This window comes from Phyllobates terribilis, unplaced genomic scaffold, assembly GCF_046119375.1.
Source record: "Phyllobates terribilis strain yellow unplaced genomic scaffold, ASM4611937v1 Scaffold_13__5_contigs__length_258822181, whole genome shotgun sequence".
NCBI classification, from domain to species: Eukaryota; Metazoa; Chordata; class Amphibia; order Anura; family Dendrobatidae; genus Phyllobates; species Phyllobates terribilis.
In genome coordinates, this window is record NW_027362773.1 from 211515954 (window position 1) to 211541476 (window position 25523).

Genomic DNA, 25523 nt, shown 5'->3' on the forward strand with positions numbered 1-25523 from the left:
ACCCAGTGAATCCGGCCAAGATGGTCGGATCATTGAAACTGGGATGGTGCACAGCAGAATAAAAGCGAATATCCTGCGCTCCAGACTTCCTTAATTTATTTAAAACTTAGTGGATGATATCTGCATTCAGTGAAGACAGATTTTTCCCATTACTGAAATAAATGACATTTGGTGCTTATAATGTTCTATGGAGAAAGTTAACTCGTATCAAAAGAATTTGCAGCAGAATATCAGTGTCACCTCTAGTTCCTCCTTACATAGAAATATAAAAGCACCAACTGTCATCTCCTTGCTCAGAAAAAACAGTCATCACTCAATGCACGTCATGTTTTTCCAAGGTTGGGTTGACACATTGCAAATTTAATGCCAATTTTACACACACAAAATCTGCAGCATTTTATAGCACCAGCAAAGTGGGTGAGTTTTAATTTAATTTTATTTATAGGCTGCATTTTTTTTTAAACCCCAAGAAAATTTACTTTTTTTTTAATCCTCAGCATGTCAATTCTTTGTACATAATCGGGGCAGATTTCGCTCTTTGAAATGGAAAGAGTGAAATCAACACCAAATCTGCAACAAAAAACCCCAGTAATATCTGCATGTAGTCAGCGACGTTTTTACTGTAGAAAAACTGTGAACCTAGCATAATACTGGGAACCCCGTAAATTAAAGGGGTTGTCGGTGTTCTAGTAAATGAAGCTGAGCAGCAATCAAAGATGAAAAATATGCAATGTGTGGTTCTGACAACGGCGTACAGGGATCTGTCATCGCAGGACAGGGATAATCAATGGCAAAAAATGGCTAAAGCAATTTATAAGTTCACGTAGACACCATGTAATACTGGACAACCCCATTCATAAAGCCCTCCTCCCCTCATACACAACACATGAAGAAAAGCAAGAGAATTACATTTAGGCCACGGCCCCACTATCCGTATTTGATCAGTATTTTTTCTCAGGAGTGGGTGATAAATGCAGAATTGGTGACTTGTTTCTATTATACCTTTTCACTAATTGTTCATCAACTGGTTTTGGCTCCCACTCCTGAGAAAAAATACTGACTGAATACTGACCAAATACTGATAGTGGGGCCGTGGCCTTAAACAGGACATTCTGTTAATGATGTGATTGCATAATTCATCCCTTGGCAGCAGAACATCAGGGAAGTCAGTCAGGGGGCCGACGTGCAGCTCTGAGAGTCACCATGCCCTGACCCCTACCCTCTATTTTTTACACATGCCAGTTTTGATGCATTATTTGTCATGATTTGCACCTCCCTCCATAAAATCAGTTTGTGTAAATTTTACTTCCCAACTCTCATTGAACAAAAAACTTGTTTCTAAATGTTTTCTGTGCCTGGGATCGGGATGTTGGGGCCTCCGGGTGTATGGGTCATCCATATCCCTGTTCTCCAGCTAAGGTTTGTTCTAAAGCAGACTTGGGCAAAGTGCGGCCCGCGGGCCACATTCGGCCCTCTGGCTGTTCCAGTCCGGCCCGTGGACCAAGACTGCCAAGGGGCTGATAACAGTGGCCCACGGGCCGCACTATGCCCTTCCCAGCTCACACACATGCCGTCACTGCCCGCCGTCACCGCTGTCTCAATCCGCGGTCTCAATCCGCTGTGAATGCATTGGTGGAGGAGGGGCTGCTACCTCGCTCTTCCATCAATCAGCATTAGAAACAGCTGACGCGATGGCGTCAGCCTGTGCACTGCGGAGAGTCAGTGCTTCTCAGACAGGAGCGCCAGGGGAACAGGGAGTGAGGTAAGTATATGCTGGACACAGGGGGGGCACTCTCATGCTGGACGAAGGGGGGGCTTTAATGCTGGACACAGGGGGGGTACTCTCAGGCTGAACACAGGGGGGCTCTCATGCTGGACACAGGGAGGCTCTCATGCTGGACACAGGGGGGGGCTCTCATGCTGGACACAGAGGGGCTCTCATGCTGGACACAGGGGGGGCTGTCATGCTGGAGACACTGGGAAGGGCTGTCATGCTGGACACAGGGGGGGCTGTCATGCTGGACACTGGGGAGGGCTGTCATGCTGGAGACACTGGGGGGCTCTCATGCTGGACAATAAGGAGGGCTGTCATGCTGGACACAGGGGTGCTCTCATACTGGAAACTGGGGGGCTTTAATGCTGGGCACTGGGAGGCTTTAATGCTGGACACTAAGTCGGGCTGTCATACTGGAAACTAGGGAGGGCTGTCATGCTGGACACTGGGGAGGCTCTTGGGCTCTCATACTGGACATGAGGGGGCTGTGTGGGGCTCATGCTGGACATGGGAGGGATGTGTGGGGCTCATGCTGGCCACGGGGGGGCTGTGTGGGGCTCATGCTGGACATGGGGGGGCTGTGTGGGGCTCATGCTGGACACAGTGGGGCTGTGTGGGGATCATGCAGGACACGGGTTGGCTGTGTGGGGCTCATGCTGAACACGGGCGGGGCTGTGTGGGGCTCATGGTGAACATGGGGGGGCTGTGTGGGGCTCATGCTGGCCTTGTGGGGCTGTGTGGGACTCATAATGGACATGGGGGGCTGTGTAGGGCTCATGCTGTATATAGAGAGGCTGTGTGGGGGCTCAAGCTGTATATAGGGGGATGTCAGCACACTTAATTCTGCTCAATATTAAGTTACACAATTCATATTTATGTAATCATTAATAATAATAATTAGAATTAATATGTTAATATTAATATTGAGCAGAATTAATTTCAGCCTATTGGTTCGGCCCTCCCCAACAGTCACAGTCTCTCATGTGGCCCCTCGGGAAAATTAATTGCCCACCCCTGTTCTAAAGTAAACTCTGCCTTACTCACCCTCCCCGGGACTAGCCCTGAGTCTCCTCTGCCCCAGGTGTCTGGAAGTCATGTAGACAGCACTGCAGCCAATCACTGAACGCACTGATTGGCTGCAGCACCGCAGACATGATTAACAGCATCAATGGGCACAGCAGCAGCGTCTCGGCTGGACCCGGGGAGGGTGAGTAAGTCTGGATGTCATGTCGACAGTGTTGAAGCCAATTACTGAACTCACTGATTGGCTGCAGCACCGAGGACATTAACAGGTAGGCCATGCTCACACGTTCAGTATTTGGTCAGTATTTTACATCAGTATTTTTAAACCAAAACCAGGAGTGGGTGAAAAATGTAGAAGTGGTGACGTGTTTCTATTATACTTTTCCTCTGATTGTTCCACTCCTGGTTTTGGCTTACAAATACTGATGTAAAATACTGACCAAATACTGAATGTAGAAAAAAAAAAATAAAAAAAATAAAAAATTCAGTCACAGGTGGTTTTAACTAGCTCTACCAGCCCATACATTGTAGGTTAAAAGCCCAAGCATAGACATATTGTCCATACAGGCTTACAGCCCAAGAGTGGCATATCCAGTGGTAGCGTAGCGTAGTTTCCCATCATACGAAGGTGACCTTGTTGTGGTTGATGGGCACACATAAATTGGCCAAATTATGCGCAAAAAACCTTCATTTTTCAAAGTGACATTAGTCTAGATACAATATTTCTTATATATTCATGTATGGAGTGCCGAAGTTCTTTTTGCAATTGAGATTACTCTTTTCTTCAGAGCACCCGAATAGACCAGTGAGCGACCCCTCTCTTTTTTTTCTATTAATCATTTTTGGGATCCCGCTCCTGGAGCATTGCAGCAGGTACGTGTTCACACTATTAGAAGTTTGACAGCCTTTTTTCTGACCATGTGTCCCTCCCATTCAGTCACAGGTGGTTTTAACTAGCTCTACCAGCCCATACATTGTAGGTTAAAAGCCCAAGCAGAGACATATTGTCCATACAGGCTTACAGCCCAAGAGTGGCATATCCAGTGGTAGCGTAGCGTAGTTTCCCATCATACGAAGGTGACCTTGTCGTGGTTGATGGGCACGCATAAATTGGCCAAATTATGCGCAAAAAACCTTCATTTTTCAAAGTGACATTAGTCTAGATACAATATTTCTTATATATTCATGTATGGAGTGCCGAAGTTCTTTTTGCAATTCAAATACTGAATGTGTGAATGTGGCCGTACCAACGTCAGAAACTCAGTGCTGGACCCGGGGAGGGTGTGTAAGGAACACACTCTTAAATTTATATTTATATGCAGGTGCATCTCACTAAATTAGAATATCATCAAAAAGTTAATTTATTTCAGTTCTTCAATACAAAAAGTGAAACTCATTATATAGAGTCATTACAAACAAAGTGATCTATTTCAAGTGTTTATTTCTGTTAATGTTGATGATTATGGCTTACAGCCAATGAAAACACAAGTCATTATCTCAGTAAATTAAAATAATTAACAAAAAAACACCTGCAATGGCTTCCTAAGCATTTAAAAAGCCCCCTTAGTCTGTTTCAGTAGGCTCCACAATCATGGGGAAGACTGCTGCCTTGACAGAAGTCCAGGAGGCAGTCATTGACACTCCACAAGGTCCCAGATTCTGGAGGAAGAGTGGAGAGGCCACAATCCAAGCTGCTGGAGGTCTAGTGTGAAGTTTCCACAATCAGTGATGGTTTGGGGAGCCATGTCATCTGCTGGTGTAGGTCCACTGTGTTTTATCAACACCAAAGTCAGCTCAGCCGTCTACCAGGACATTTTAGAGCATTTCATGCTTCCCTCTGCCGACAAGCTGTTTGGAGATGGAAATGTCATTCTCCAGCAGGACTTGGCACCTGTCCACACTGCCAAAAGTACCAATACCTGGTTTACACACAACAGCATCACTGTACTTGATTGGCAGCAAACTCGCCTGACCTTAACCCCATAGAGAATCTATTATAGAGAATCTATGGGGTATTGTCAAGAGGAAGATGAGAGACACCAGACCCAACAATGCAGACAAGCTGAAGGCTGCTATCAAAGCAACCTGGGCTTCCATAACACCTCAGCAGTGCCACAGGCTGATCGCCTCCATGCCACATTGCCGCATTGATGCAGTAATTGATGCAAAAGGAGCCCGACCAAGTATTGAGGGCATTTACTGAACATACATTTCAGTAGGACAACATTTCAGATTTTAAAAACATTTTTTAAGCTGTTATAAAGTATTCTAATTTACTGAGATAATGACTTTTGTGTTTTCATTGGCTGTAAGCCATAATCAACATTAACATAAAAACACCCGAAATAGATCACTCTGTTTGTAATGACTATATAATATATGAGGTTCACTTTTTGTATTGAAGAACTGAAATAAATTAACTTTTTGATGATATTCTAATTTAGTGAGATGCACCTGTATATATTTCTACGCACAAACTGCAACCGAGGGACGTAGGTTTTCCAAAACTAGAAAACCCCTTTATTGAGCCCCTGTTACTACATATACATATGTTAAACACTGGATTTATGACAATACTATCAGAACGAGATGTCATTTCTCACCTATAGAGACTTGGGAACCTAAAAATGTATACTAAATACCTAGGAACCAATAAGTCTATACTCTGTTCCTTTCAGGAAAACAATATGTGAAGGACACAGAAGGACCGGCTGTGAAGGCCCCCTTCAGTGTGCCCTATTGCTGCCTGCCCGGAATGCCGCTTTTCTATTGGCTGAAAGTTGACAGGCGCAGGTCGGAGTCCAGTCTGTACCAGTTTCAGTGACATTGCTTCAGCCTCATACAGTTGAGTGAGATGAGTGCCGGGCTCGGACGCCTGTTCTCCTCCGGGGTTGTGAGGTGTTGTCGGGCCGGCTGGTGGCGGGGTCTGTCATGCGGGGCTGGGGCCCGTCAGGTGAGGACTGTGCTGCGTGTGCCAGGCTTGTCAGAAGTCACCACAGCTCATCTATACATGTGCAAGGTCTTCCTGCTTTCACCACCTCTGCTTGCTGCCTTTGAATTGTGACCTTATTAATGTGCAGAGGCTGAAAGCCGGATACCTCTCACTGCTTAGGATCTGCTGCAATTGTATGGAGTCCTGACAGCCAGAACATTAAAGTGACACTTGACACATTGTAACAAACCCTCAGGAGAGGAGAGATCTGTGCTGAACTCACAAAAGAGCTATCTAGATTGGATGCAACTGTAGCAACCCCTCAGCTGTGCAATGGAGCGCCTGAAGATCTGACTCTCTAAGGAGAGGGTGTCCTGGTCTTAGCCTAAAAATGAGGATTTGGGGCCCCATTTTCAGCAAACGGTTGACTGGATTGACTGATGGGCTGTAAAGGTAACTGACAGCAAGCAGAGATATTAACAATGGCTGACGAGTCGCTGTCATGTCAGGGGAGCTTAGAGATGTCAGAATTTATCAGTGGGGGTTTCTATGGGCAGATAGAGTCTGAGTCTGTACCCCATCAGCCCCTCTTTTCCACGGGGAGCTGAGCGCAAAGCCCTTCTGGTCTCTTCTACTCCTTTTGTTTCAGAGATCGATACAGGGGTCACAGCACCCGGACCCCCACTGATCAAAATTTCTGAAATGTTAGTTACACTTTTCACTTGTTTACAGCTCGTTGCCTAGGAGACCGACCACCGCTGCTGTCTAGCTTGTAAGCACTAAGAAACAACCGTGCTCTCCAGTGATCCTGTTCAGCTTCACTTACAAGCTCAGTAGAGAAGAGCTTGTAAGCAATGCACATGTTCTGTTGTCTAGCAACAGCGGTGGTCGGTCGCCAAGGCAACGAGCTGAAAAGTGTAAATATGTAAAAAAAATACTGCAGATTTTCATAAGCCGTAAATTACTTGTATTTTACTATCTATTTATGAAGGTGGGAATTAACCCTTTAAGAATAGAAAACCAAAGTGCAGTGGTGGTTTCTGGCCGCTGCTATAAGGGAACTAATTCTTCTTTTCATTGTTACCCCCTTATTTATTTTACTCACTTATATAGTGCCATCAATTGCACAGCACTTTATAGACATTATGGGCACTGTCCCCATTGGGGCACACAATCTACATTCCCTATAAGTATGTCTTTGGAGTGTGGGAGGAAACCGGAGAACCCGGAGGAAAAAACCCACACAAACACAGGGAGAATATACAAACTCCCTTGTTCTTTTCTGTTGCAGTCTTTGAGAGGAAGCCTGGCATTCCATCAGTATCACCAATGGAGGCCATCACCAATGTTATCATTCACAGGCTCTAAACCTTATAGAGGTATGTAAATGCCGCTGCTATTAACAAGGAAAATAAACTTTAAAGGGGATGTGCAAAATAAAAAAAAAAAAATAATAAAAAACTTGTGTTGCCATATATTATAGCTGAATCCTTTTGAAGTTAATGGGGTTGTCCACTACTTATTATCCCCCTTCCCCAATATATCCCCTCCTGGGGCCCATAAATGTTTTTCTAATTACCTTCTGTTGCAGTTACTGTCTGTGAGCGGCGCTATCACTGGCCGCTCACAGGCATCACGTGACCCCCGGCTGTAGCCGGCTGTGACATCCGCTGACGTCACAACAAGTTCCGGCTGCAGCCGAGGGTCCCTCTTCTGCATTCCACCGGTGGCTGCTGGGTTGTGGGTGGGGTTACCCCACACATCACACCCAGCATCCACCGCGCGCTCTCCCTCTCCTCTTTCACTGGGAAAGTGCGCGGTGGATGCTGGGTGTGACGCGGGGGGTAACCCCACCCACAACCCAGCAGCCACAGTGGGGACCCCAGCGCTGAGTCACGCCTCACTTGTCGTGATGCCTGTGAGCGGCCACCGATACGCCTCTCTCAGGCAGAACCTGCAACAGAAGGTATTTACAAAGACACTTATGGGCCCCGGGGTAATACATTGGGGGCATATTAAAAAGTTGTGGCCAACTTCTTTAAAATACTGCACACAACCTGCAGGCTGGTGTAGCGCTGTGTTTGGGGAAAAAAAAGCAGATTTTATACATTGTCTTAAGTGTACCTATTATTTTATTTCTAATTTAATATCTGTTAGCTTCCCAACATGTCATCCCTACATGTGCCTGTATACAAAGCATTGTACAGGCTCAATAGAAAGTCTTCACTCTTTGTTTGGGCTCATAAACTTTCTGTTGAAACAATTCACTGCACTGCAAGAAGTCAGCGATTCTTCATGCTGAGCATTTTTTTTAGCAATTGGCAGGGGGTCTCAGGACCCTGACACCTACTGATTGCCAGGACACATAAGGAAGGGAGCAGATAATAAATAAAATGATAGGTACCCTTTAATCTCGGACAATCCCTTTAACATTGATCTTGTACATAGCTTCAAGAAGAGACTTGGATGTAATCATCTCTTCCTTTGCTGCCGGATGCCAGGTTGTATGACTGCACTGTTGCTTTTTTTTTCTCTCCTTTAATGTGATGTTCATTACAGACAAAGAATCGGGTTCACCAGGCAACGGCGGGAACAACAGTAAAAAGGATGGAAGTAGGAAAGAGCCCGGCTGGTGGAAGAGAGTGCAGAAGGTGTGTCAGAGTCCATCTGTCGATATCCAAAATACCCCACATAGACCTGCACAGGTAGCAGTCACCCAGATGTGTCTGCCGGCCCTTCCCATGAACAGGAACACTGATACAGAAGGGTAGATCTAATACAAGTCCCCTCCCCCACCCTTTTTCTGTAGGAAAGCTGCACTGTGGCGGTCCAACCACACGGGCCACCACTGGTCACAAAGATGGGCTTGGTGTCCCCCAATTGTATGCAATATTAGTCACTACATTCTGTGTTTACGAGACTGCTTGCAGGCATTGAATGGAGACTTGACCACCACTTTAATCCATGGGAGACATGGGATTCCCAGCGATCATATCATTTGCCACCTTCTCTGTGGAAAGGTGATAAATGTTCATGGTCCAGTCCCTTTAAGCATCTGCCACGTGGGTCAGATCCATCCCTGTAGGAATATACACAAGGCTTCCAAACCTATAAATGAAAATGTGATTTCTTATTATTTGGCCTCTGGTTATTGTTGATTAAAACCAAAATGATGGAGAAGGATTTAGTTTTAACAATGCCATGGGCGAACGCTCCAGGTAATCGGCCTCATCTCTGCAAATATTAACATTTGTTCCTCCTGATTTGTCACTACAGGGCGAATTCCCATGGGATGATAAAGATTTCCGCAGCCTTATGTTCCTCGGAGCCGGACTGGTCACCGGATTTGCCGTTTTTTACCTTCGAGACTCCGGAAAGGAAATTAGTTGGAAGGAGTTTGTCCATCTCTACCTGGAAAGAGGGCTGGTAGGTATCGTCGAATACGGCGAGTCTTGCTCTAGTGAGATGTGGGCAGGTTGATGTATTTATCTACTATCATCCATAGGGAAGTTCATGGAGATAAGCAGCTGCTTATATATAGCGCCACTTATCTCCAGAGGAGATAAAGACTTAGACAACATAAAATCAATCCTGTGTGATCCTTGGTTTGTGCTGCCACATCGCAGGTTTGATTTTTGGCAGATCTCATGGGATTTTCCGGGATCCACCAATAAATATCTGACCTTATTTATGTTAAATAGGGGCCATAATTATTGTAGACTGCTGATTTATCAAGAAACCTTTGTCTTGGTTGCGCCATCATCTCTCATGACTGGTTCAGGCATCAACAAAAGGAGAGATAAGGGGATGCCGGACACCTTCTTATCTTTGGAGATACATTTTTACCTGTCAAATTTAGTCTTGATTTTTATTTCTTTTTCTATTCTTTGCAGGTTGGTCGACTAGAAATTGTGAATAAGCAATATGTGAGAGTGATTCCTGCGCACGGGGTCTCCTATGAGGTAAGGACACCCATCATCCACCCTGCCGCTGATGGCAAGTTCCCAGCTGTAGCATTCACCGCTCTGCTTCCAGCATGTGCAGCGGATTTTATTAGTTTGTCTTTGTATCATCCCAATTCCTAAAATGTTAGGAAGCTGTAAAAGGAAAAATCCGACGAACACCCCGGACTGAGGATTAGCGAGAATCTGACATCAGACAAGAACGGGATAACATTCTTCTCCCAAAGGGCACAGTCAGACGGCCGTATGAATCAGAGCGAGAGCAAAACGCGGTGTGCGACCCGATCCCGAATGTGACAACTTCATTGTATTTTTATGCAGCTGTCACGTTCAGTTCGGAAGAGCCGCCGGCCAGTCCATGCACTGCGTTCCAATTTATAAGGCTGTCTGACTGCGCACAAAACTCCAGCGATTGTCTCCTCACTTCCCAGACGTTTACAGACTGTTGTAAAAAGAAGAGACACGGCCCGGGCAGTATTGAGAAGTGTCGCTGCCGTCAATTTCTAAATTAGTTAATTTTTTCAAGTGAAATGGAAAAATGTCCAATATTGAACTTCTGATCTGCTGTGAATAAAATATGGCGATAAGAGATTTCTAAATCATTGTTTTCTTTACATTTTACTCAGCGGCCTAACTTTTTTTAGGCGTTGTGGTTGTATATACATTGTAGAAAAGTATATGAAATATCATGTTTCATCCTTTTGTAACTGTCAGGCACAAGCTTGGTTTAATATTGGCAGCGTGGACAGCTTTGAGCGCAATCTGGAGATGGCACAGCAGGATCTGGGGATCGAACCGGCTGATCGTATCAATGTCCTATACAGCACCGAGAGCGATGGGTGGGTTCGTAGATTGGATACAAAATGGGGGAAAAAAGCTACATCACGTCTATTTAAATGATAAATGATGATGAATTCTTATAACGAAAGCTTCAGTGTGCCCCCTTCTTCACATGGCTGATAACAGAAAGCAATAGATAACATAAAAAAGCTATGTGGTTCTATATGAATAAAGGATTGCATTGCTTTTTTTTCTTACCTATGTCTTTGCTTGTTTTTGCAGGTCTTTCCTGATGAGCCTCATTCCCTCACTACTCATCGTAGGATACATAATTTATAGCCTGCGCAGAGGTATTATGGGCTCTGTCCGAGGAGGGAAAAGCGGTGGAATTTTTGGCATCGGGGAGACAACCGCCAAGATGATGAAAGGAAACATCAATGTCAAGTTTCGTGATGTGGCCGGATGCGAAGAGGCAAAATTGGAGATAATGGAATTTGTGAATTTTCTCAAAAATCCCAAACAATATCACGATTTGGGGGCGAAGATACCCCGGGTAAGAGAGCGTGGAGAAGTGGGAATTTTACGAGATGGGCATTGCATCCATTTTCTATTACACAGGTTACAGCAGGGTAGTCTCTGCTATGTTTTAGATTTCAAGTGTGTGTTTTTTCCCATTTTCCTTTCAACACTAAATACAGAGATTGTTGGGAAGGATCTTATCCAATTCTTTAATATTGAGGCTATACACATTAGATGGCTGTCGGCTGAACGATGCTTTCTCTGATCGCTTGTCCAACAGTCATCTCAACTGACTCTCCCATACACCTGAGCGCTCATTCTGCCAAGCATTCCTGTGTTCTCTGACTGACAGATCGGACGGCACTTTATGTCCGGAAGGACAATGCGATCAGCAGTCTGAAATTGGATATGCCCAATCGGCATCTCCCCCAAACATCAGTCGGCAGGTGCCCCTATTTACATTAGACCGAACCTGTTGATATCGGTGGAATCAGACGACATTAGTCTAATGCAGAGGTCCCCAACCGCCGGTCCGCGGATCAGGACCGGGCCGTTGGGGTTTTTCAGCCGGTCCGCGGCACCGCCACAGACAATCACTAAACATTGACAGTGTGCTCTGGTCTGCGGTGGCTCAGAGCACACTGTGTGGGGTGGATGCTGCCCGCTGTTCTAGACTCCCGCAGGGTAGACCTGTAGAGGACCTGTGATGACATCAAGGTACATAACTGTGATGTCACCACAGGTCCTGAAGCAGGATGAAGCAGGGGCGGAACTACCGCCCGTGCAGCCGGTTCATTGAACGGGGGCCCCGAGGGAGAGGGGGCCCCTCCAGCAGGGCCGCCATCAGGGCATGACTGCCCTGACTCCAGTATGGGGCCCGGCCGGTAGGAGCCCCCTCGGAGCCCCCTCTTGTGCGTCTCTCTCCTCATGGGGCCCCCGGCCCCATGCAAAGCGCCGGGTCCAGGACATCTCATAATTCCTCTGACTTCCGGTCATGTGACGGCGCCGTCACATGACCGGAAGGCAGGAGAACCTGGTGTCAGCGATTTGGACGAGCGCCAGGATTCTGCAGGGATCGCATGGGGGTAAGTATAACAAGTTTTATTTTTTTTTAAATACAATTAACTAGGAGTGGGGGGAATGGGAGATGCACATGGGGGGGAGGGGAGAGATGAGAGATGCACATGGGGGGGAGGGGAGAGATGAGAGATGCACATGGGGGGGAGGGGAGAGATGCACATGGGGGGGAGGGGAGAGATGCACATGGGGGGGAGGGGAGAGATGCACATGGGGGGGGCAGGGGAGAGATGAGAGATGCACATGGGGGGGAGGGGAGAGATGCACATGGGGGGGGCAGGGGAGAGATGAGAGATGCACATGGGGGGGAGGGGAGAGATGCACATGGGGGGGAGGGGAGAGATGCACATGGGGGGGGCAGGGGAGATATGAGAGATGCACATGGGGGGGAGGGGAGAGATGAGAGATGCACATGGGGGGAGGGGAGAGATGAGAGATGCACGGGGGGTGGATGAGAGATGCACGGGGGGTGAGCTGCACATGGGGGGGTGAGAGATGCACATGGGGGGGGGGGTTATGTTTACATAACTTTGTTGCCTTATGAAGGGCGGGGGGGGCCCCCAAAAATTTCTTGCACAGGGGCCCACTACAGTCTGTGTCCGCCCCTGGGATGAAGTAAATGCAGCTGAACAGCAGCTGTCAGGACAGCTGCCCTGTCCTGCTGCAGGGCGTGATGGGGCCTCAGTGATGCGGCTCCTGGCACAGCACATTATGTGGGGCTCCTGGCATAGCTCCTGGCGGGGACCTGGTCTACACTATATGATAAGTATGCACTAAACTCCAAATCCCTCCATTGCCCCGCCCACCCCACCCCCTCCTTGCTGGGCCATGGAAAAATGATCTTGCTTCAAGCCGGTCCCTGGTGCAAAAAAGGTTGGGGACCACTGGTCTAATGTGTAGATTAGTGGCGTCCATTTCTTCGCACTCCTGCGATCACCATATCCTGTTCATTATGTATACGGGATGGTACTGACAAGGACCTCAGGGCCTGTTTTACACTGGCTGATATAAGGGTCGTTCGTCTGGTAAAACAATTTAGCAAGTTTGTTCTTGGCAGCACATGTAAGCAGGAGATGTGCTGCCGATCACATGATAGTGTACGTGCACAGAACGATCCTATTAACCATTGTCCTGCACATAGAAGTGAGGTCAGCCTGTCTACACGAGCTATTAAATGATTGCTGTAAAATCTACATGTCTCCCACTACTTTATCCCACCCTAACAGAAGGCAGCTTAACAGGCTACACAGGTTGCCTTTAAGAAATAGCCAAGGATACACCATTTTCTTTCTGCTAACTTGAATAGGGAGCAATGCTCACCGGACCCCCAGGCACCGGCAAGACCCTCCTTGCGAAGGCGACTGCTGGAGAAGCCAATGTTCCGTTTATAACCGTGAATGGATCAGAGTTCCTGGAAATGTTTGTCGGAGTTGGCCCAGCCAGAGTATGTATATAACGAGGTGATGCCACGGGCCCCTCCACATCCTTATTGTTTCTATACTAGATCTGGCCTTTTATATCTTTATCCTGTAGGTGCGGGACATGTTTGTGTTGGCTCGCAAGAACGCTCCATGTATTCTCTTTATCGATGAGATCGATGCTGTCGGCAGGAAACGAGGACAAGGGAACTTCGGGGGGCACAGTGAGCAAGAAAACACCTTAAACCAGCTGCTAGTAGAGATGGATGGTGAGTACTGATCACAGAGAGCTGCAGCCATGGCAGAGGGGCCAGAACTGGAGGTCTACAACACTTGGGGAGCCTCAGGATAAGGACCACTGATCGTCCAGACATCTCTGATATCTCATTGCTCTGTTGTGTTTTTTTTTTTGTTTGTTTTTTTGCTGTAGGTTTTAACTCCGACACAAATGTGGTCGTCTTGGCCGGCACCAACCGCGCAGATATACTGGATCCCGCTTTGATGAGACCTGGGCGATTTGATCGGCAAATCTTCATTGGTAGGTCGTAAGTCATGAAGAAATTGTATTACGGGGATTGTCCCATAAACTACATCATCACCTATTAAAAAGATGTAAGTATATGAGAATTAGGGGTATAACTGCGGGGACCCCCAACTATCACAAAAATTGGGGTTTCAAATGTATATGTGAGCATGACTGACCACCGCCACTCCAGGAGAGATTGTGACACGTGTCATGGTCGCATATGGTACTGCAATTCACTGATTCCAAAAACAACCGTCACATATAAGAAGGCCATAATTACCAATTCTAATGCACCGCAGAATACAGCAAGACCCCCATGATAACAGGTTGAGGCAGCAGAGGTGTAAAATGCTGATTAACACCCACTCGCACAACCATCATCGCACAGGTACGTGTAGTGCACCATGCTCGCATTACGTGTGTGTGTATATATATATATATATATATATATATATATATATATATATATATATATATATATATATATATATAGTTTTTTTTGTATTTAAAGAAAAAAATTATTACTTTTTACAATGGGACTCCATGGGAAATGTTTGCCTTTATACTTTTTTATTAGTCATGGTTGTTATAAAGAGTTTTTGTCCTATTCTTTTCTTTCTATAGGTCCCCCTGATATAAAAGGAAGAGCCTCTATTTTTAAGGTTCACCTGCGTCCTTTGAAGTTGCCCGAGAACTTCAGTAAGGATGACCTGTCTCGGAAGTTGTCGGCTCTAACTCCAGGCTTTACAGGTGAGGATTACCCCGATATTGTCCTAGAGATACAATGATCAGCTCATCTCTGCTTCTTCCTGCCCTGTGACGTCTTATGCCCCTTATCTCAGGTGCTGATATCGCCAATGTCTGTAACGAGGCAGCTCTGATCGCAGCGAGACACCTGAATGAGTATGTGCTAGAGAAGCACTTTGAGAAGGCAATTGAACGCGTCATTGGAGGTGAGAACATTGGAGGTTACAGCTTTTATATCCCATTCAGCGAGTGTAGTATTGTAGTGTAATGTGCAGTACAGGTGCGGACTCCTCATAGCTGTGCTGGTTACCTTGTGTACATACATCAAGGATAAACTGTAGGACAAGGATGCATGATTGTGCTTTACTCTTTGCTCTGTGCCTTACGTTTCAGTACTTTACCCTTTCTAAGATTCATTACATTAGACCCTTCTGCTTTAGGACTGGAGAAAAAGACTCAGGTCCTTCAGCCAGATGAGAAGCGGACCGTGGCGTACCATGAGGCTGGACATGCGGTGGTTGGCTGGTTCTTGGAACATGCAGACCCTCTTCTCAAGGTGACGTATAAATAGAAACCATTACATAATTACTTTGTCACTTGCCACAAAATTTTGCTTTAAAATTGTCCACTGCAGGTTGACAGAGTTTTTGCTGCTTGGAACGAGTCGCTTCTTGTGGTCTCACAGTGAAAAAAAATTTGAGTTTGATTCATGACTCAGAACAAAAACAGACATGTCTCCTCTTTTTTTTTTTTTTTTTTTTTTGGACATTAAAGGCCCGATTCATCAAGACTAGAGTAGTGCTCGTCACTTAATAAATTTGGCCCATCTTCTCTGTGGTGTGCGCCGTGCCAATCAGGGATAGGAGTAGCATTTCTGCCCTACCAAACGCCGTCACTTTGATGAATTGGACGGGCAGACGCCTCCTCCTCAGTGCCACCCATTACAGCAGATCAGATTTATCCTGGTGTGAAATCACTAAAGTCGAAAATTGTTAAAGTTGCGCTAAAATTAGCAACTTTTCAAAGCTTTTATTCCGCTTTTCTGGCGTAAAAGCTTTGATGAATCGACCCATAAGGCTTAGATGCATTGTATAAGTTTGTGTCCTTTACGGCTCATTTCACAATGTAGGTGAATGATATAAATGGTGAGCACAAGTGCACAATATATCCTCATTTCTTCCACATCCAGGTATCGATCATTCCTCGAGGGAAAGGCTTAGGTTATGCACAATACCTCCCAAAAGAGCAATATCTATACACCAAGGAACAACTATTTGACCGTATGTGTATGATGCTGGGGGGCCGCGTGGCGGAACAGATCTTCTTTGGTCGCATCACAACCGGAGCACAGGACGACCTGAAAAAGGTCACACAGACGGCTTATGCACAGGTCAGAGGAAACAAAATGCTACATTTTACAAAATCATTTTTTTCCACCTTATCACTAAAAGAAGATTTTGGGTACTCACCATAAAATCCCTTTCTTGGAGCCTTCATTGAGGGACACAGGAAACCATGGGTGTATGCTGCTGCCACCAGGAGGCTCACACTAGGCAAAAAATAAAGTTAGGTCCTCAGTAGTATAAAGCCCCCAACTGGCAGGAAGGTAATCTGTTAGTGTGAAAGCAGTAGGAGAAGCAACGAGAATTCAACCTCAAACATTAACACACAACCAAACCTAGCACATAAATGAAACTAGGGTGGGAGCTGTGTCCCCCAATTATGGCTCTGAGAAAGGGATTTTACAGTGAGTGCCCAAAATCCTCCTTGCTCTATCGCTTCATTGGGGGACACAAAAAGAGACATATCCAGATCAGGTCGGGTGACAGACAACTGCTGCCTGTAGAACCTTCCTGCCCGGCTCGCATCAGCCTCTAGAATTTGGAAAAGTTATGGACAGAGGACCAGGTAGCGGCCTTGCAGAGCTGTGTCGCAGAGGCCAGGTGACGAATGGCTCAGGGGGTCCCCACAGCACGGGTGGAGTGAGCCTTCACTCCCGGTGGGGGCGGTGTATCTTTGACTCGATACGCCTCCAGTATGGCAAGGCAAATCCAACGATCGATAGTGGCACAGGACAGGGCTGTGGAGTCAGTAAGCCAAACCTCCGACTCCTCAATTTCCATGACTATGACTCCGACTCCCTCATACATGGCTCATGTTTAAGTGATAAATTTACAGTAGCACAGATTCATCTCAGCTAAAAGTCTAGACCCTTAGATCAGGAATAGGACAGACATTTATAGGACATTTCATAACTTTACCAAATTCTTATGAAAAAATATTCCCCACATTCTGCATTGAATTACTGTATCCAATTTATTATATATTTTAGGAGTCGGAGTTGGTCCATTTTATTCCGACTCCACGACTCCGACGCCCACAGCCCTGGCACAGAAGACAGGTAGTCCTCTGCTATGACCATCAGGGATCACGAGCAAAGAGTTAGAGTATCTGAAGGATCCTGTTTTTGAGAGGTAAATGGCTCAGAGCCCTCACAAGATCCAACTTGTGGAGGGACTGTTCCAGAGGATGGGATGGAGACAGGCAGAAGGACAGAAGAATGATGTCCTCGGTAAGGTGGAAGAAAGACACCACTTTGGAAAGAAATCAAAGCACCGGTCGAAGGACCACCTTGTCCTGATGGAGGACAAGGAGAGGAGAGCGGCATGAGATAGCTGCCAGTTTCGGAGACTCGCCTGATAGGTGTCGGAACAAGGAAGGAAACCTTCCAGGAAAGAAAGGAGAGGACAATGTCTCTTATGGGTTCAAACGGAGGAACCTGGAGAACACTCCAGACTAGGTAAAGGTCCCATGGGTCCACGGAAGGACGATATGGAGAAACCGAATGTGCAACTCCCTGCACGAAGGTCTTGACCTGAGATCAGGAGGCCAGGTTTCTTTGGAACAAAATCGAGAAAGCAGAGGCCTGGCCTTTGAGGGAACTGAGAGATAATCCGGACTCCAAGCCGGACTGAAGAAATTGCAGGAGAGACGGGAGAGTAAATGACATGGGGTCCACCTGGTTGGTTTCGCAACTGCGAAAGAAGGCCTGCCATGTACGATGGTATATGCAGGAGGACGAGAGTTTTATTGTCTTGATCATGGTCTGAATGACCTGAATGCAGAAACCTACATACCTGAGGACTGCGGCCTCTAGAGCTATGCCATTAAATTGAGAGACCATGAATGTGATCCGGCAGTTACCGTGGGTTTTCTGCGTGGAGGTTGACTGTCTCTGCTTACCAGGCTCTCTTGGACCAGTCCGAGGCCACAAGGATGACCGGTAATCCTTCTGCCTTGATCTTCTTGATGAATCTAGGTATCAAGGGTAGAGTTGGGAATAGATACAGAAGGTCGAATTGGGATTAGGCAAGAACCAGGGCGTCGACACTGATCGCTAAGGGATCGCGGGAACTGGATAGGAAGCGGGCAACCTTACTTTTTGGTTCTGGAGGCCATCAGGTCGACTTCGGATGTGTCCCACTTTTTGCAGATTTGGACCTCTGGGTTCAAAGAACACTCGCTCGAGGAGAGACGCTCGTGTGTTAGGAAGTCGGCGGCCCAGTTGTCCATGTTGGGTATGTGTATTGCTGAGGTTGCCGTAACCCACTGCTCTGCCCAAGACAGGATCCGAGAAACTTCCGACATGATCACTTTGCTCCGCGTTCCGGCCTGATAGTTGATGTATGCCACAGCCCTGGCATTGTCGGATTGAATCCATACTGGGCGACCCGCTAGCTGGTCGTGCCAGTGAAGGAGAGAGGGTTAGATGGCTCTGAGCTCCAGAATGTTGATGGGAAGCGAGGACTTTCGGATGTCCTAGCGGCCTTGAACTGTGTGCCAGTGGAATATTGCCCCCCCCATCCGAGAAGACTGGCGTCCATCTTTACAATCTGCCAGTGTAGTTGAAGGAATAATCTTCCTCGCCGAATGGAAGGCGAGAGGCGCCACCACAGTAGAGACTGTTTTACTCGCGGGGGTAGGAGGATGGGCCAGTCCAGGGAAAGGGGATCCTTCTCTTCCCAGGCTGACAATACGGCCAACTGGAAGGGGCGTGCATGGAACTGTGCAAAGGGGACTGCTTCTATGGTGGCAATAATCTTGCTCGGGACACTCCTGCAGAGCCGAATGAGGTAGGACGAGAAGCACCTGAGGGAGCGAATCCCAAGCAGGAGAGCGGAGACCTTTTTGTTGGCCAGCCTAGGTAAGTAAGTGTATCAAGAGGGATCTGGAGACTCGCAGTTCAGGTAGGACAGAGCCTTGGTCAGAAGGCCGTCTAGATATGGGGTTACCAGAATCCATCTGGGGTGTAGAATTGCAATGACTGCTGCCATGAACTTGGTAAAGACCCTGGGCGCTAAGGCTAAACCGAACAGAAGGGCTGTTAATTGGTAGTTGGTACCGTGGACTGCGAATCAGAAGAATCTCTGATGAGGAGGTCATATTGGGATGTGAAGATAAGCATCTTGGATGTCCACTGAGCAGAGGAATTCCTCGGGTTCCATGGAGGCTATCACTGAACGGAGGGACTCCATTCTGAAGTGACTTATTCGGACCTGCTTGTTCAGAAGCCTGAGGTCCAGGATAGGGCGAAAAGGTTTGAATAAAAACCTGAGAAGCGCTCTTAAGCGGGAACAATGACACCTGTTTGAAGTAGTGAAAAGATGGCCTGAAAAAAAACCAAAACAAAAACAGGAACCTGAGATGGGTCTAAAGGGAGATGAGATTTGAAGACGTGATAATGGGGGGGAGAGAAGAAAATTCTATTTTGTAGCCGGAGAAGATGATCTCTCTGACCCAGGCATCCTCAATTCTCTAAAGAGAAGGAGACAGCCACCCACCCACCCTGAGACTGGATTCTCGGGTGTGGACGGCCTGTCATGCAGATGAAAATCTGTTAGATCTGGAGAATGCTTATTTGGCTTGAAGGCCATACGAGAGCCAGGAGGGGGCTGGCTTGAAGGACAGCCTTTTCCTTTCCTGATGAACTGTTCCCGTCCGGATAAGGACCCTGAGTATGCAAAATGCCGAAAGGAACGGAACTGAAGACCACGTCTTCTGGTGGGGAGACGCTTGGGCTTTGGGGAAGAGAGGTACTCTTACCGCCAGTGGCATCAGAGATGATTTGATATAATTTGGTTCCAAAAAGGCGCGACCCCTGGAAAGGAAGACTGGTGAGAGACTACTTGGAAGTCATGTTTGCGTTCCAGGCCTTGAGCCGCATTGCGAATGGCAATGACATTTCTGGCTGATAGAGCTGAGCGAGTGGTGCCGTCTAAGAATGCGCAAAGCAGATACTTTCCTGCTTGGGCGATTTTGTCTGCCAGGTCCGCTAACTCGTCAGATGGATACTATGCCCTGACACAGCTTTGCCCAGGCAGAGACTGCCTTGGCAACCCACATAGAGGCAAAAACACGGCCTCGAAGGCTGACTTAGCTAGAGATTCGACGTGCCTGTCTGTGGGATCCTTCAGAGAGGCACCGTCAGGGAGCGAGTGGATGATGCTGATGGACAGCCGGGAGACTGGGGGGAGTATTGAGGGTAAGCACAACAGACAACTCTCTCTTTTTAAGGTGACCAGGGCAGAAGGGATACACTATCTCCAAACTTTTCCTTTTCTGGAAACGTTTATCTGGGTGTTCCCATTCTGCAGAGAACACTCCATCAAATTCTTTGTGGTTGGAGAACATCCGCTTGGGGCGTTTTTTTGTTTTTTTTTATAAAGAAAACCGAGGTCTCTGTGGGGGGAGGCTCATCTTCCTTGACTCCTGAGAGTCTGATTGATAGGTGTTTATCAGGTTGTCCATCATGTACTGTAGATTGGAAGTCTAGTCTGAGTCTATTTCGGGGTCCAACCCAGGGCTGCCTCTGGGGAGGAGGAGTGAGACATGGAAGCAATCCTGGATGATGTAGAGGGTGAAGGGGATACAGACATGGTGCTGGAGTGCGTCCACTTCCTGGACCTTATGCATGATGTGCCATAGCTACGTGCATCTGATCCATCCCGGGAAACTATCGGAGCAACTGGGGCGGTTGGTTGATCAGGACCTCTACCAAGGACTGGGATACCTTGTTAGGCCGACTACTGAGTGAGAGAGAGCTGCAGCCCACTTGGGAGGAAGGGGGGTACGCTCTCAACACTGGTTGATGGGGGGGCTCCTGTGAGGCCTGGGACTGCCTCACATTTGTTGTGTCTGCTCGCTGAGAGAAGGAAGGAAGGATGGGTACCTGTCCCGTCGTGGTCCCGATTATTTCTTCACAGAACAGAAGGATGGCATTAGGGGCTCCGGGGAAGGGGATCCTGGAATTGGCTACATCTTCTTCCCGTCACTATCTCGTTATGATGGACTAGTGGGCTGGGGCAGGGTGACAAGGACGAGACAAGCTTGAAGTGTTGGGTGGGTGGTGGGGGGGGGGGGGTCCTGCCTTGCAGACCAGAGACGGTATGATGTAGATCAGACCCCACTGTTCTCTTGGTCTCTTAGGTGGGAAGACAGAATGAGCGGTTACAGAATCTGAAAAACAAATGGAGATGATTAATAACACACAACAAGGGAATCTAAGATAGAAAGTGGTCTGAGCGCAGACCTGTATCTGCCTCCTAGTGACACGAAGCTAAAACTGAATAGCTTCCTGCCAGTTAGGTCCTCCTCAGCAGGGTACACCCACTAACTAGTGGCAGCAGCATACACCCATGGTTACATGTGTCCCCCCTAATGAAGTGATAGTAATTTCTCTAATTTTTTTTTTTTTTTTTTTTACTGGCTGGGTGTTTCTGGTTTGTCCTTACAGATAGTGACCTTTGGAATGAGCAAGAAGCTGGGTCAGGTGTCTTTTGACCTTGGACGTCAAGGGGAAATGATTGCAGATAGACCGTATAGTGAAGCGACCGCCGAGCTCATCGACCAGGAGGCCAGAGACCTCATCAACTCTGCTTACGAGAGAACCGTGGAGCTGATTACTCAGTGCAAGGAGCAGGTGGAAAAGGTAAAGGCATTCCGGGGTCTGTGCATTCAACATGACTGCATTCAGAGGGTCGTCTAGGTTCCTAAATGGCCCTGTATATATTACGTCAGTGTAATCTGCTAATTTATAAGCTTTCAGACGAGCCCTCGAAGGTGTACGGCCTCCATAAACCATGCACACTCCTCTCACTACCAAGCTATCACTATCCGGAGATGACTTAACAGGAAGGGAAGGATTCATTGAGACCATGTTCCCACATAGTAAAAACATGGTGATTTTTTTTTTTTATTTTTTTTTTTTAATAAAGGGGCTGAATATCTTCTCTATTTTTAACTTCTTAAGCAAATGGCTGTGATTTCAAGGAAATGCAAGTGTTTAAAAGCACTATTGAACTGGGGGGGGGTTTTTGGGGGACGCATTTTTCTTACCTCTAAAGGTTTTTATGAGGAGCCTTAAAATTAGAATTCCTGCATTTTTGTGCTAAAAAAATGCATCAAATCTACCTCAAAAGGGGGAAAAGGCGTAAAAAAAAAACAAGGAAAAGCACAATAACCGGAGCAGATTACTATTGCTTATTTTGCTGCGGACACCTGGCACTGTGCACACAGGCTTTCAAGGAGTTTTTAAAGCGGAGGCTAACTTAGAGTTTCTGCTCCGAAAACTCAGCAAAAAGACTCCATGTGCACGTAGTTATTCCACACATGGCATCATGTTCTTTGGACAGATTTGACTCCTTTTTTTTTATCAGTTTTTAGTTCTTTATCTCTAGGATTCTGCATTTTCACATAAGTTTTTTTCAGTTTCCACACCAAAAAAAAAAAAAAAAAACCGTTCTACGGCGGCCTTTAAAGCCATAGTGGCATTTGTTTTCATGAAGTCACATTTACTTTTATTTAACTATTAAACACAGACTATTTTCTGCACGAAAAAAAGGCAAGGAAAAAAATGCAGAGTTTTCGCTTTGTGGGAACATGGCCTAATAGGACATGGCCTAATAGGACATGGCCTAATAGGACGAGTTAGGGAGAATCTTTGTTTTCGGGGTGTAATAATTCTGTCCATGATACACCATACATAATACATCAATCTACCTGGAAATACAAGAAATAAGTTGCATTTTTTTCTGCCATCAACAGGTTGGGAAGTTGTTGCTGGAGAAAGAAGTCTTGGAAAAATCAGACATGATCGACTTGTTGGGTCCGAGGCCCTTCCCGGAGAAGTCTTCTTACGAGGAGTTTGTAGAAGGGACGGGTAGTTTTGAAGAGGACACGTTATTACCTGAAGGGTTAAAAGACTGGAACCAAGAGAACATTGAAGAGCGTGACACAACGAAGCAGTAACCCCGCACTTGCCTCTTTCTCCGGGGTGGACCTTTGAGTATATTACTCGGCTAATAAGGCGCAATCTCAGGGAAGACTACCAAGAAAACAACAAAGGGCCAATTTTCTTCCATTTTTCAACTCCGTCAGTGCCTCAGCGACAGCCAGGGAGTACGGGATCCAGTGGGAGTACAACAGCGGGGGGTCGGACCTAATTCTTGCTCCTCCACTTGTGTACATTATTGGTGAGGTCACTGCTCCGCTCTCAGGGTGCAGACCCCATAGGGTGGGAGCAGACCCTATAGGGTGGGTGCAGGTTTAGGGGGAGTAATGACTAACCAACATGGCTCATAGAGGGTCCCTACTTACTCTACAGCTCCGGTCAGTAGGGGGCGCTGCCGGTGGATGTCTGCTCAGTTCTGCTGAATGTGTCTTGTAGGTAACGATGACATTTTACAGGATTGATGCATTTTATTTTATTATTGGAGGTGCCAGGAGCCAAAACGGTGTCACTTCCGTATGTAGTCCCTGTATTTTTAAATAGACGATAAATCAGAATATTTATAAATGATGATTTTGTTTTTTTTTTTCACCCCAGCGAAATCGCTCCAAAGTGCTGGCCACTAGGTGTCTCCCTTCTGTCTAACTTATTGTCCACTGACTGACAAGTGTAATCCGTCTCCAGCAGAGGCAGGGTACAGAAAGTAAGGGGCGCGTCTTTGTCCCTACAAGAAGTTGAGGGCTGGGCTTTGTTTTTCTACAAGAAGTGGGGACGGGTCTCTGTCTCTACAAGAAGTTGGAGTTGGTCTTTGTCTCTACAGGAAGTGGGGCGGGGCTCTGTCTCTTCAGGAAGGGAGTAGACTGAAAGTCCCAGCACCTATAGTGCAGACAGAACAGCCTACTAATAACAGCGCTACTCCTGATCCTGAGGCTGTTGTTGCTATTGCTGCTCAGCCCCATTCACTTCAAAGGAGTGGAGTTGCAATACCAGACTGAACCCATGGTCAGGGGTGACACTGTTTCTGAACATAAGCACTCATGTTTTTTCTGATTATGGACAATCCCTTTAAGTACCCAGAGAGCAGCATTGCATCCTCAAGGGGTTTATGTTATAGTTCCTGCTGGAATGGTAATAACATTATACCGTGGCCTCTTTGAGAAGTGCTAATTTTCCAAGCCAGAATTGTACTCTGAACTTTTGTCACATCCCGTCGCCCACTAGTCCTGGCTGTTCTGAGAAAGCATACTGCTCACTAAGTGGCGCCAGTGAGCACAGGAGAAGGCGCGTATCTGTCACAGTGACTGGTTTACAATGGCCGCCGTGTATCACCAGCGCAACAGTGATATTCAGCACTGGTTAGAAATGACAACTGAACCTCCAGGGAGAGACACCAGGTGATGTCCGCGCACCGCAGAGCTGAGAATAGGAAGCATCATGCAGTTATGAGGTGTTGGTGCTGCCACGTGGGGCGCGTGATTATCACTCCACATAGGGTTAATTAGGATTGTGGTAAGAGAACAAGTCAGTAATGAAAACCAGACGCCTCTTCTGTGCCGGGAGACTCCTGATCTCACATTCTCCAAGATGTGTTGATTACTGCTAATAAAGTATTGATTGTAATATAATATAATCCGTCATCTGCCTCATATTGTGGTTTGATGCGAGGAGCGGTGGTGGAATAAGAGGTGCGACATGTGCCGAGACGCTGAAAATAAGGGAAAGCAATCCCACATGTGCGATACAAGTATTATACGCCAAAGCTGCACTCACTATTCTGCTGGTACATACATTACATTACTGATCCTGAGTTACATCCTGTATTATACTCCAGAGCTGCACTCACTATTCTGCTGGTGCAGTCACTGTGTACATACATTACATTACTGATCCTGAGTTACATCCTGTATTATACTCCAGAGCTGCACTCACTATTCTGCTGGTGCAGTCACTGTGTACATACATTACATTACTGATCCTGAGTTACATCCTGTATTATACTCCAGAGCTGCACTCACTATTCTGCTGGTGCAGTCACTGTGTACATACATTACTGATCCTGAGTTACATCCTGTATTATACTCCAGAGCTGCATTCACTATTCTGCTGGTACAGTCACTGTGTACATACATTACATTACTTACCCTTTGCTGATCCTGAATTACATCCTGTATTATACTCCAGATCTGCACTCACTATTCTGCTGGTGCAGTCACTGTGTACATACATTACATCTGTATTTTACAGCAGAATTGTGAATGCTGCTCTAGAGTATAATGTATATCTGATTGCATTCTTATGGACAAAGGGAGCTCTTCCTTTTATCCCAATATTCCCCTATTGTGGCTGCTTGCTTTTAGCCGAGTTGCATTAATGAAGGAAGAGGGGGGGATGGGTAATAAACCTCCTAGGAGGCAGGGATAATTTGCCCACCCAGCGCGGGTCCCTCGGGCCTCATGCTTCTCATGCTGGAGCCCCTGG

At 46.7% G+C, this 25523-nt stretch overlaps 1 protein-coding gene across 2 annotated transcripts; it reads left to right on the top strand.

The window, feature by feature from the left end:
- The first annotated feature begins 1665 nt into the window (after positions 1-1665).
- LOC141174342 (mitochondrial inner membrane m-AAA protease component AFG3L1-like) lies at positions 1666-23612 on the top strand. Of its 2 annotated transcripts, XM_073659217.1 has the most exons (17): positions 1666-1762; positions 5476-5750; positions 7021-7108; positions 8289-8380; positions 9006-9155; positions 9623-9691; positions 10406-10530; positions 10754-11024; positions 13374-13511; positions 13601-13754; positions 13916-14023; positions 14636-14761; positions 14854-14964; positions 15199-15314; positions 15948-16148; positions 21552-21746; positions 22862-23612. In XM_073659217.1, the coding sequence occupies exons 2-17, from the start codon at positions 5652-5654 to the stop codon at positions 23063-23065; spliced, it is 2247 nt and encodes a 748-aa protein (XP_073515318.1). In that variant the 5' UTR covers positions 1666-1762; positions 5476-5651; the 3' UTR covers positions 23066-23612. The 2 variants fall into 2 exon arrangements, with proteins under 2 accessions (XP_073515318.1, XP_073515319.1); XM_073659218.1 differs by lacking the exons at positions 1666-1762; positions 5476-5750 and adding an exon at positions 5866-6182.
- The last annotated feature ends 1911 nt before the right edge of the window (positions 23613-25523 follow it).